Here is a 13,653-nt window from a genome sequence, read left to right as displayed (position 1 = left end):
TATATTGTTATGTATTAGGGAGTGTATGTTACATAGCCCTGGTTCAAGAAGTTTGTCTTTTGGGAAAAAAGAAGAAAGAATACAAAATTTTACTAAATTGAGCATTGTAATTATTCAGTACTAGAGGCCTGATGCACAAAATTTGTGCAAGGGGCTCAGCCCTTGGAGCCCCTTGCAGCCTCAGCCAGCCTTGGCAGCCCCCTCACAGCCTTGGCCGGCCCTCACAGCCCCTCGCAGCCTTGGCCGGCCCTCACAGCCCTGCAGCCTTGGCCGGCCCTTGCAGGCCCTCACAGCCCCTCGCAGCCTTGGCCGGCCCTCACAGCCCCTTGCAGCCTCAGCCAGCTCTTGCAGCCATGGCTTCGTCCCGAAGGTCCTCCGGACGGTCGTCCTGAAGGATGTCCCAATGATCGTTCTGTTCGGTCTAATTATCATATTAGCTCTTTATTATATAGTATAGGCATAGACAACAACAGAAAATACAGTTAAAGATCTTTTGGAGTAGGAAGGATTTGAGATAGACCTTGAAGTATTTAGTTTATACAAATGGTCCTAAATAGGTTGAATATGCTTATTAAGAAGCCACTCAAAAAATAGATGAATGAACAAGCTTGTTAATGAACAAGCACATAAGACAGACATTGAAAAACTGAAAAATATTAACATTCCCATATTGGAGACAATTACACAAATACAGTAGTGGCACAGTGGAATGGGAATGACCTTTGCTTGTGGAATGTGGTGAGAGTTATAGGGAGGACCTCACAGGAAGTGGTATGTGAACTAAGTTTTAGGAATGAATAAAAGTCCATTGCTCAGAAAGAAAACATGTACATTCATAGGTAGAGAGAGAGCATGTAAAGTTATCATGAAATAGCATGGCACTTGCTTGGAATTTTTTGAGTCACAATATAGCCGGAACATAGGCTGTATTTTGTAATTGGCAGAAGTTGAGATTGGAGATGGAGGCAGAATCCTGCTCAAGGAACACCTTATACACTAAATTGGTTATAGACTTTATCTTATAAGTGATGGAAAACTGTTAAGGATGGTATTATTATTGTTAATTATCATTGCTTTTTAAAAAATAAAGTCAACTGTTAAGCCATTTCTTTAGCCTTATATAATATAGTTCTTTTTGAGGAATCAAGCACCTCTATTACCCTACTCTGATACTATACTAGGATTCATGATTCAAATGTCTAAATATTTTGTTGGTTTTGTGAAATCCATTTTGTAATAGTAATCACTATGATGTCCATTGTGATTTCCCCTCTCTCTCTTTATAATTAAACTTATATAGCGTGATAATGTCATTGAATATAAGCACTGTTTGATTACAAAAAATGAGAATGGAGAATACAACCTCAGTGGAACTAAGAAGAACTTCAATAATCTTAAAGATCTTTTGAATTGCTACCAGATGGAAACTGTTCGCTCAGACAATATAATTTTCCAGTTTACAAAATGCTGTCCTCCAAAGCCAAAAGGTAAAATAACTTTCTAGTTATTTTAAAAATATGGGTCATGGCTTGTGTATATAGTGAGTGATAGCTTTAGTAGATTGATTTAAAAAGATGAAAGCAGCAGCTCCGTAAACAGATTACTTTTGCCTCCTTTATAAATATATCCTCAAATAGGATTGTTCAGTTTGGTTTGGGTTTTCTAGAAGTGACATGAAGTTCTATAATTCTAAAATGATATTAAAAATAATAATGCTTGATATAAATCAATCATTTATTAATTGAAGTGAAAGACCTCACTACCAAATTCTCATATGTGGTTCTAAGTAAACACCATAATTTCTTATACTTTTAAAATAAAAATAGTAAGGTTGGAAATCTCGTGAAATAATGATTATTAAAAATTATTAAAATTCCTGAAAATTGAGTTATGGAAGTGAATAATTTTGAATATTTGAAATAACTGGTTAAGGTACATTAAAGTTCAGTGAATAAACTGATAAAATAATTTTCTATAGAAAAAAATGAACAGTCAAAGTTATTAAGCATTTCTTATATTTAGAACATATTTTATTTTACCCCCTTGGAGAACTTTATGTCCTCAGCATGTTTTGATTATATATGTTTTCATTAGTTCTTTTTTTTTCTTTTACAGATAAATCAAACCTTCTAGTCTTTAGAACAAATAGTGTTTCTGATGTACCAACCTCACCAACATTACAGAGACATAATAATGTGAACCAAATGGTGTTTCACAAAATCCGAAATGAAGATTTAGTATTTGTAAGTCACTAGATGCTGATTATGGTCTTTCTTGTCCTTTTAAAATTACAAATGTTTCCCACTTATATTCATGTGACATTTGGAAGTGTTTTATTATAAACTATATTAAAATTTTTTGCACTTCAAATACTTTTATTTCTTGTGAAAGTGTAATACGAAACTTAAGTGAGAAATTAATAATGTTATTTTAAGAAGGGATTGTATTTTTTTACAGGATTTTAAAAATTTCTTTATAAATCTTAAATTAAAAATTAAAAATCTTCTTCTACAAAAGACCTATATCTTAATTCTCAAATTGTAGAGAAAGTAAGGGAAATTCAAGGGATTAAAAATAAGAAAGGCCCTAGCTGGCTTGGCTCAGTGGATAGAGCGTCAGCCTGTGGACTCAAGGGTCGCGGGTTTGATTCCGGTCAAGGGCATATGCCTGGGTTTCGGCCTCGATCCCCAGTGCGGATGTGCAGGACGCAGCCAATCAATTGAAGTTTCTATCTCTCTTTCCCTCTCTCTTCCTCTCTAAAATCAATAAAAATATTTTTAAAAAAAGAAACTGAAAATAAAGTAGTACATAATATCTGATGGTTTGGCTATAGAATGATGTTGGGGGTTGGGATTAGTCTCACTAATCAAGGAGATTAAGATCTAAAAGTAGGGCCAAGTCTTAAGGCCTATAGAAGTGCAGAAGTTAAAAGTGAGGCCATGTCTGAATAAAGCCAGGACCTTCAAATAAATACATTCTCAGTAAAACAATATGTGGATTGTGAAAAATTCACCCACTAACAAAAGGGGAAGAGAAGTGTTGTTTTAGGTGGGCTCTTAGGAAAAAATGTCTCTCCTGAGAATTTGTAATCATAGACTTTTGAGTTTGGGTTTATACCACCCGCCTGATCTAAGCTAATAATTAAAATTAAAAAAAAATGATACTTCCCTAGTAATACCTTGTAGTGCTTGGCAGAAGCAGAAACAAAATCTTTTTGGAAGAACATATTCTTAACCTCGCTCACTCAGAAGTCTACCGATGACATGACTCCAAACATGAGCTTTTTTTTTTTTTTTTTTTAATCCTCCCATGAGGATATTTTTCCATTGATTTTTAGGGAGAGTGGAAAAGAGAGGGAAAGACAGAAATATCAGTGAGAGAGAAACACATTGATTGGTTGCCTCCTGCATGCGCCCTGACCTGGGCCCAGGCAGCAGGGGAGCCTGTAACCGAGGTATGCATCCCTGCCCCCATTCCCCCCCCCCCCCCCCCACTGGAATCAAACCAGGACCCTTCAGTCCAGACCGACACTCTATCCACTCAGTCAAACTGGCTAGGGCCAACCATGAGCTTTTAATTGAAAAAATTAAAAGAGAAATAGCCCTAGAATAACCAAGAGTAAGCGGACCAGCAAACATCAAAGTATTTCATATAACAGATTTTTAGAAAGAGGTTATAAAATGTGCCGAGCCAGCTCAGCCAAGGGTTCAAAAGCCTGAGTCAGGGCGGAGAAGAATGGAGAAAATGACAAAGAGAATAAGCTGGGTCTAGATGGATCTTCCTGTGCCCGCCAGAGGCAAGGTGAGCCTTTATTTTATAGCCAGAGGTAAACAAGGTAGTGGTTACCAAAGTTACACTGTTCTTGTGAGTTTCATTTGTTTTGGCAGCACTTGCTGCACCTCCCTCAGCCCATTAGCTTCCCAGATAAGATCTAGGGAGCATCATAAGGTCAAGTCTAATTATGCTAAGAGGACTGTGCCCTCTAAGCTGGGACTTGTTTGTGACTTTGCCAACAGGTCAGTCCGAGGCTTAACCCTATAGCCATGCCCTACAATAAAATACATATTTTTAAAGATATAAAAGGCAGTGGAAGCATGGGGGAAAAACAAGACACTTTTTAAAAAAGAACAAATATTTAGAGAAGAAAAATATAGAAATGGAAAATCACACTCATTGACAGTGATACAAAATGAACAGGTTAATAAGCAGATTGCCTTTAGTTGAAAAGATAATTAGTGAATTGGCAGAGAGATCTGAAAAATTTTCATGTTGAGCAGAATGAGTAGGAAAATGATCACTGATGTCCAAGTTCCATAAAGAGATAGTAGATAAAATTATCAAGAATTATAAAGACATCCTCAGGTAATGGGAAGCAGAGTCACCAGGTAACCTAATTAATAAAACGAATAATAGTAGACTTTCAGTTTGAACATAGGCAGCCCTGCTTCAGAGTTCAGGGTTTCAACAATTACTCTGGAAGGATGTATAAGAAATACTAGCAGAGGCTAATTATTGAGCATTTACTCTGTGTCATAGACTATACTAAGTGCTTTCATGTATTTATTCACTTATTGCTCATAACAATCTATGGAAAAATAGTTATTCCTATTCCTCCAAAGAGGAAAAGACAGCTGCAGCAGAAAGAGATTAAATTGCCTGTACAGTAGGCCCTCAGGTTACATCGGAGATCCGTTCCTATGGCGCGACGTAATGCAATTTTCACTGTAAGTTGGAACCCACCTACATAAGCACCTACGTCACTCACATGGAGCACATACACAGCAGTAATGAAGTGAAACAGTAAAAAAAAAAAAAAATTAAAAGAAAGATAACAATTCCTGACCTTGTGGTAAATTAATAATAAAAAACAAAGCACATATGTACATACGTCGAAATGACAGAACTCTTTTTTTTATAAATAAATGGGAGATGGCAACGTAACCACGAAATGACCTCGAGTGTGACGTAACCCGAAGACTGTGTATAGGGTCAAACAACTAGAAGGTAGTAGGTAATATGGAACAAGTCAGATATGCTGCCTCCACAGACCATACTGTACTGCCATTATACTGCACTATTAGGAAAGGCAACAACAGCAACAAAATTTCACATGTAAATAAATGTAGGTAGATAAAAAAAAATGTAGGTAAATATAGGTGATAATTATAGCCAACCCAGGGGGTTTAAGAATGGGTGGAACAAAAATACACTTTATTCATTAATCCTTATTTTTTTGTCTTCTATTATTGTATAAGGAAGCAGAATATAATCCAGAGTCTTAAATCTGGGAGATATTTGCTCATGGATTTTTTTTTTTTTACTCTTTGTCATTGAACATATTTCCTAATTCTCACATCTTTATTTATCTTTACTCATTATTTTCTTTTCTTTCTTTCTTTTAAAGAATGAAAGTCTTGGCCAAGGCACTTTTACAAAAATTTTTAAAGGTGTAAGAAGAGAAGTAGGAGATTATGGTCAACTGCATGAAACAGAAGTTCTTTTAAAAGTTCTGGATAAAGCACATAGAAACTATTCAGAGGTATGTATATTCTTTGTGTAGTTTATATAGTTTATGATATTTAAAGATGTGGGCCTAATATGCACACAACACATCATGCTTGCAGCTTTTCAAAATTGTAACTTTAAAAAGTTTATATCAAGGACCTTTCTGAGGATGGCCTTCTAGTGTGGCTATAGAAAATTATAGAATACTAGAGGCCTGGTGCACAACATTCGTGCGCTGGAGGGTGGGGGTCCCGGCCTGAGCCCTCTTGCAGTCTGGAATGCCTCAGAGGATGTCCGACTGCCAGGTTATGGCAGATGGACATCCCCTGAGGGGTCCTTAGTCCTGTAGCAGAGGCGGGAGAGGCTCCCGCCACTCCACTGCTGTGCTTGCCAGCCATGAGCCCAGCTTCTGGAGGAGCCACGCTCCCCCTGTGGGAGCACACTAACCACCAGGGGCAGCTCCTGCGTTGAGCATCTGCCCCCTGGTGGTCAGTGCACGTCAGAGTGACTGGTCATGCCACCATTTGGTCGATTTGCATATTAGGGCTTTATTATATAGGATTTTTATAATAACATTTTAAAACTACTTTTGGCATTGTGTTAAGGGTATCATTATGTCTCTGCATATACTAAGGCAGTGGTTTTCAGACTTGGTTCCCAGAGCTTTATGGGCTCCACAGATTTCTTTCATAATGTCATCTACTTAAAAATAAAAAGAGAGAGTTTAGCTTTGGTCTGTGTGGCTCAGTTAGTTGGGCATCGTCCTGTGCACTGAAGGGTTACTGGTTTGGTTCCTGGTTGGGGCACATACCCCTTTTGCGGGCTTGATCTCCAGTGGAGGGTGCTCAGAAGACTGATTGAAGCTTTGCTCTCACATTGATGTTTCTTTCTCTCTTTCCCTCTCCCTCTAAAAATCAATTTTTAAAAAAAGTTTGTACTAAGAAACATTCTAGTTGAAATACGGATTACAGAGATACTAGCCCACAGAAACCCAGCTGCTATTTGCCTGAGTTCTTAGCATAGCACAGCATCACCAAACATTTGTGATGTTTAAAATATCTTAAAGGATGTTAGTAAGAAGAGGATGTGAAACATACAAGTCAAAGAGTTGTTCTAATCCAGAACACCGCAGTGTTGGTGAATATGATTTTCAGCAGCAATAGCCAGAAGTTCTAGTCAAAGTTTAGTTGAGTTAGAGTGATGTTAATACCATGCTAATCTCCCAACATAGTTGTCATGATATTTTATATGCACAGAGATAATTTTTTTTTTACTTAAAATTTTTTTATTTTAAATTTAAATCATTTTAATTTTTAATTACAGTTGCCATACACTATATTAGTTCCAGGTGTACATTCCAATTCCTTAGGAAGTGTTATTTGAAGCTCCCATCCACTTACTTCAATCTCATATCACTCTCTCTGGTGTCTACTTCTGTTTGTACCTCTGTCTTCTACTCTAGGTGTCATGAGTCTAAGCCTGTGTATCTTCCATCATTCATGCTGCCTTGTGTCACTATTGCTCTTTTCCATTGCTATCTTCTATTCCAGCCTTATTGAGGGGTTTCTTCAGGGTGAACTCTAGCATTAAGATTGATGGCATTGCAAGACCATATAAGGGGACCAAAGTACTTCGTAGCCTTACATATATAGTTCTGCAGAGAAGAGGAGAAAGTGCATTTCTCTACCAGCGGTTCTCAACCTGTGGGTCGCGAACAATGAAAATACATCCTGCATATCAGATACTTACATTACGATTCATAACAGTAGCAACATTACAGTTATGAAGTAGCAACGAAAATAATTTTATGGTTGGGGGTCACCACAGCATGAGGAGCTGTATTAAAGGGTTGCGGCGTTAGGAAGGTTGAGAACCACTGCACCGCCAAAGAACATCTTTCTGAACTGTGAATACTTATAGGCAAAAACAATAATTCTTTTGCATTTTTTGTATGGTTTTCTTTTCTTTAGTCTTTCTTTGAAGCAGCAAGCATGATGAGCCAGCTTTCTCACAAGCATCTGGTTTTAAATTATGGAGTATGTGTCTGTGGAGAGGAGAGTAAGTAAAGCTCTGGCTTCTTTATGTTAATGTTATGCCTTTCTCAGTACATCCATTTTTTTTATATAGAAATTTTATATACATCCAAAATTTTTATATAGAAACTATGATCATTTTCAGGATCATAGTTATGTATCAGTATAAACCATAGTTTAACAGGAGTTAAATATTATTGAAACCAAATCATTGTAGAGCTGTTCAGTTAAGCCTTCTAAAAAAGGAAACCAATGAATGAAATTAAAATGCAGAAAATAGTTAATATGGCTTATGTTAAACAGTAGAGTATTATAATAAACAATGTTTACTAATCTTTTACCATAATATACAGGGTTTGGCAAAAGTAGGTTTATAGTTGTGAGTACTCTAAATGGAGTTTATTCTTTCTTGTATATTTGTTAATTATTGTATTATTTTTCCATACGAACAACTGTAAACCTAGTTTTGCCCAACCCTATATATTATGGCTGGTTTAACATAATAATGGAATAACTGGACATTTCTGTACAGTACCCATTTATTTGGAATTATAAAGATAAAGCATATAAATTATAGACTGATTTTTTAAAAAGAGTTCATTGATTTTTAGAGAGTAAGGGAGAGAGAGGGAGAAACATCGATCAACTGCCTCCTGCATATGCCCTGCTGAGGATCAAGCCTGCAACCTGGGCATGATTCCTGACTGGAAATCGAATCGGCAACCTTTCAGTGTACAGCACCATGCCCAACCAACTGAGCCACACTGGCCAGGCCTAGACTGATTTTGAATGAAACTGACTGAGATGATTAGATGTTGCTATCAGATATATTCTATGTCTAAATTTAGACTGTTCATAAAAACTTACAAGGTTTACATTCAGAAACTTTGTATGTAATTCCTATTTTCAATTAGTAATGCGGATTAGATATGCAACCGTACTCATATAACATTGCTTCATATATTTGAATATTGATAATCTTTTCAAAGGCAATAGCTTTCAAATCTGTTTTCTGTAAGTTCCTCAGGTATTTCAGAGGAATTAATAAAATGACTATAAATCTAAGTGCAGTAGTGGAGAGTTCTACCCACTTAACACCAACTAGAGTGGTTCTGTATTTATCCTTTTTATTTATTGATGTTTCTCATAATTTTTCACTTGGGGAGGATATACTTAGAGCATATAATTCCAATTCTTGCACTTGCTTTTGTATTTAGTTCATTGTTTCTGTGATGTACTCTTCTCATTAAAAAAAAAAAAAATCTGGCCCTAACTGGTTTGGCTCAGTGGATAGAGCGTTGGCCTGCGGACTGAAAAGTCCCAGGTTCGATTCCCGTCAAGGACATGTACCTTGGTTGTGGGCACATCCCTAGTAGGGGGTGTGCAGGAGGCAGCTGATCGATGTTTCTCTCTCATTGTTGTTTCTAACTCTCTATCCCTCTCCCCTCCTCTCTGTAAAAAATCAATTAAAAAATATATTTTAAAAAAATCTGAAATTGAGAAGCTGTGATATAATTGATGGCATTTTCAGCTTAATGGGTATTTTTTTCTTGTATAACATAAAATAAGGGGACATATGATAATCTGTGGTATCTATGAAAAATAGTAAGTCTTACATGCCACATAAAAAAGATTTTATTAATCTCTTGTTCATTGCAACATTGCAGCTACTAAGTCTTTTTCTGGATATTTCCCCTAACAAATTTTCCTGCAGGCATTTTTCTAAAATTAAATTTATTGGGGTAACATTGCTCAATTTTTAATTATTGGTATGTGGATTGTTCTCCAAATTAACTATGGGCAGCAAAACTTTAATTTGTTTCTGTTACTCAGCGAGGTCCAAAGGCAACTTTTGTCAATAACAATTATTGCATTCCAAATGAAAACTAAGTCATTTTAATATTAAATCAAGCAGTATCACAATTTGAGATTAGATCTACAGTATGCATTTTACAGCAAATATATGAAATATAGGCATGTATGAAGTTTAGCCACTTAATAACTTACTGGGCCATGAACTAACATGGATAACAATGTGAAGTCTGTGAGAATTTCTTTAAAAATATGTATCATTATGCCATGTTAAAAATTTTTACTTGAGTTTTTGTGGTTTTTATTTTGTAGCTTAATTTTCCATTATTTAATTTTGAAGACAACACTATGCTTGATAAAAAACAAAATATCAATAAATTCAAATTTGAAATCAAGAACTTAAGGTTACTCTATTACAAATGATTACTAGAAGAATGTAAATAAACCCTAAACCCAGTTAATTATTAAATAACATGCATTTATGTAGAAACAGTCTTGGCTTTCAGGAAATAAGTTAGTATTAACAGGGAATTTTTACTGTTTCATAATGGCAGTCAGCATTTTTTTTAAAAGCAAATACTTGCTTCTCTGGAAAATATATATCTTGATAGTATTTTTAAAAAATAGTTTTAAAGATAAAGCAATGCAAAACAATTTTTTACAGCATAAATTAAAGGAATGGATGCAGTTCAAACTCAAATTATCCTTCATATCTCCAATAGAATAGACATTGTTATTATTTTTGTGTGTGGAAGAAGAATTCAGGAAGTTTTGAATGTCTAAATAGTTTCATGGAAGAAAAATTAATAATGTGAGACATTTTTATTTGTTTTAAAAAAGCAGCCATAATTCAGTGATGACACATAGAGGTATGCTGAAGTAATATTTTATATGTGTAGGGGTGTGTAAAATGTGTATTATAAAATATTTATGTACATATATAATATTTCATGTATTGTGCACATATATTTTACTATGTATTATTTATTTATTACTATGTATAATGCATATTATGTATATAAAATTTAGATTCCTACCTCTTGCTGTTGTGAATAAACTGACCCCCCCTTCTGAATGGTATGCAGCTGTTTAGCTTTTTAAAATAGTGAATTGTATGTAGTTTAATCTCTTTTCCCATAATACCCACAGATACCTATTTATACAAGTTTCAAGTTATATATATTTTGTATTGTATGTGTACTTGAGCCTTATCATTATTATATTTTAATGCAGATATTCTGGTTCAGGAGTTTGTGAAATTTGGATCACTAGATACATATTTGAAAAAGAATAAAAATTCTATAAATATATTATGGAAACTTGAAGTGGCTAAACAGTTGGCATGGGCCATGCATTTTCTAGTAAGTAATTAGTATATTCTATAAAAAAAACATCACCCAAGGATATATTTTATTGGTTTTAGAGAGAAAGAGAGAAAAACATCGATGTAAGAGAAAACATTGATTGGCTGCCTCCCATACATGCCCGACTGAGGCTCGAACCTGCAACCTTTTGGTGTATGGGACAATGCTCCAACCACTGAGCCACCCAGCCAGGGCAGTATATTCTTCATCAGGTATTTTATTTAGTGAAGCAATGTAGAAAGGATCTTGACCTGGGAACAAGAAATAAGTCTGTGAATGGATGCTAAGGTATTTAAAATCTGTTTGTTTTATGAAAGGTATTATTGTAGGCATATATTTATTTATATAAAGTCACTTTTAATATAGTTTTGTCATTTCACCAATCTCTTAGAACTGATGACAAACAATCTAAGGTTTATGTCACTTGTGTTTAAAGAATTGAACAAAAAATTATGCAGAAATGTGCTAACTATGGATAGCAGAAAACTCAGAATATACCTTGTTGTAGTGTTTGTGGGCAATTAGAAATTATGTCTAATAAGAAAGCAATATTTTTGGAGAAGCAGAATACCAGAGGGCCAACCAGGGATCAGACCCCTCAGAGCACACCTATATTCTGCTGCTGAAAATAAATAGTATTTCTCTCAGCTACTACCTAAAAATAGGTACTACTTAAAATCTCAACTTTAAAAGTGAAGTGGCATTGGGTAGTTTTAATGTATTTGTTTTATTCTGGGCATAGATTATTGTGTCATTTAAAATGTAAAACAGGAAGCACAGTGTTGCCATAAAATTTCCTTTTATTATCTCAAAGCATACCTCCAAATTAATGTTTACTAATTAATAGTCTTTTTCTTTTTTAAATCCATTTGGGGCTTAAGACATATTAAATGTTCATATATTTGTGGATTGATATTTGAATGTATTTATATTTTACTCGAATAGGAAGAAAAAAACCTTATTCATGGGAATGTATGTGCCAAAAACATTCTACTTATCAGAGAAGAAGACAGGAAGACAGGAAATCCTCCTTTCATCAAACTTAGTGATCCTGGCATTAGTGTTACAGTTTTGCCAAAGGACAGTAAGTTCTCTAGGGATCATATTTAATTTTATTAAGCTTTACTTGGAGGGTTGCATAAACACGTTAATTTTTCTTAAACCATTTTATTGGCATGTTCTTGATTAATATAAAATTTATCTAACATTTTTAGCAATCTAAATTAAGTTATAGTTACATCCTAGTCTTTGTCCATTTGTCCTTATAAGCATGCTACTAGGGATTAGTGCTAATTCAATGCCAGCAGGAATCCCCATTTGGGGTATGGTGAAAAAGGAAATTTTATCAGTGCAAAACAGCTAATTGTGATATAGCACTGCTATGAATATAGCAAGACTGTGAGGCAACTCTGGGGCCAGGCCCCTCTCTGGCTAGGCAGCTCTGCTCTGCTCCTCCTTGATGGTCTGCTCTGCTTTGTGCCAGTCTGCTTTGCACTGTGCTAGTCTGCTGTGCTGTGCTTTGGTCTGCTCTGTTCTGTGCAAATCTGCTCTGGCCTCCACTGGTCTGCTCTGTGTTCTCTGCTGAGAAGTCAGGGAAATGCAGTTCTCAGTATTTGGAGGAAATAGAAAGTGCCTTCTAGAGCTAGAGGGGAGCTGGCTTATATAGACAGAAGTTCCAGACCCTGGTCCTTGATTGGTCTGTCCTGATGCAAATGAAGACTCCAAATCCTCACAATTTGATTGGTCCAAAAAGTACTGTCCTTACTGGTCAGAATAGAGCCCTCTATTGGTTGCAGCTGCACAGCTCCAGTTGGATGGGGAAAACTTTAGTCTTGTTGGTTGAAATACGATTTCAGGAACTCATTTATAAGGACTAACTCAAATGGCAGAAACAATGCAGCAGGCAGTTCAGTGCAGAGGTCAGTAGTACAGTGTAGACTTCTTCCTAAAGTACAGTTTGCATGAGAGGCCCTTGTACAGAAATGGCTGCTAGGCCCTAGAGGTTTTATGTTTTTGTTTTTTTTAATTTGAGCCCAGTTAGCTACCAGGAGCCCTTCTTCTTTTTTTTTTTTTTTAATTATTAGTTAAGGTATTACAGATGTGTCCTCATCCCCCCCATTAAGCCCCAACCTCCCCCCCTCCCCCGCTGCTCTTCACACTCATGCTCCCCAGGAGCCCTTCTTAGTAGGCATCTTTCTCAGGGTCCAGAGGACGATAAGATAATGTTTTTAAAAATTCTTTATTGTTGAAAATATTACAGATGTTCCCCTTTTCTCCCCACTGACCCCTTCTAGCCCTCACCCAACCCCACCCCTGCCTTCCCTTTGTGATTTGACAGTCTTTTCTATACTTCTATACCTCTGGATCTATTTTGTTCATCAGTTTATTTTGTTTTTTAGATTCCACATATGAGTGAGATTATGTGATACTTGTCTTTCTCTGACTGACTTATTTTCCTTAGCTTAATACTCTCTAGGTATAAAATGTCCATACTACCCAAAGCAATTTATAGATTCAATGCAATCTCTTTTAAAATAAATACCAATAGCATATTTCACAGATGTAAAACAAGTACTCCAAAATTTATGTGGAGCCAAAAAGACCTTGAATACCACAGCCATCTTCAGAAAGAACAAAGTTGGAGGGATCACAATACCAGATATCAAGTTATACTACAAAGCCACTGTAATCAAAACAGCCTGGTACTGGCACAAGAACATGCCTATAGATCAATAGAATACAACAGAGACCCCCATAAATCAACCTGTCATTATTCTAAATATTTGACAAAGGAAGTAAGAGCATACAATGGAGTCAAGACACTCTCTTCAATAAATGGTATTGGGAAAATTGGACAGGTACATGCAAAAAAAATGAAACTACACCAGCAGCTTACACCATACACAAGAATAAACTCAAGCCCTAGGTGGTTTGGCTCA

General features: G+C 35.8%; 1 protein-coding gene across 8 annotated transcripts in view; it reads left to right on the top strand.

Annotated features, from left to right (window-relative positions):
* The window catches only part of JAK2 (Janus kinase 2), a 113,263-nt gene that overhangs the window by 66,344 nt on the left and 33,266 nt on the right, over positions 1 to 13,653 (top strand). For all 8 annotated transcript variants that reach the window (XM_059656732.1, XM_059656733.1, XM_059656735.1 and 5 more), the window contains 6 exons: positions 1,301 to 1,487; positions 2,116 to 2,243; positions 5,405 to 5,539; positions 7,476 to 7,563; positions 10,584 to 10,711; positions 11,660 to 11,798. In XM_059656732.1, the coding sequence (XP_059512715.1) occupies positions 1,301 to 1,487; positions 2,116 to 2,243; positions 5,405 to 5,539; positions 7,476 to 7,563; positions 10,584 to 10,711; positions 11,660 to 11,798 (805 nt within the window). The remainder of the gene's footprint in view (positions 1 to 1,300; positions 1,488 to 2,115; positions 2,244 to 5,404; positions 5,540 to 7,475; positions 7,564 to 10,583; positions 10,712 to 11,659; positions 11,799 to 13,653) is intronic.

Source organism: Myotis daubentonii, chromosome 11 (genome assembly GCF_963259705.1).
Source record: "Myotis daubentonii chromosome 11, mMyoDau2.1, whole genome shotgun sequence".
NCBI lineage: Eukaryota > Metazoa > Chordata > Mammalia > Chiroptera > Vespertilionidae > Myotis > Myotis daubentonii.
The sequence above is the reverse complement of the archived record's forward strand: the minus strand, read 5'-3'. Positions and strand labels throughout refer to the sequence as shown.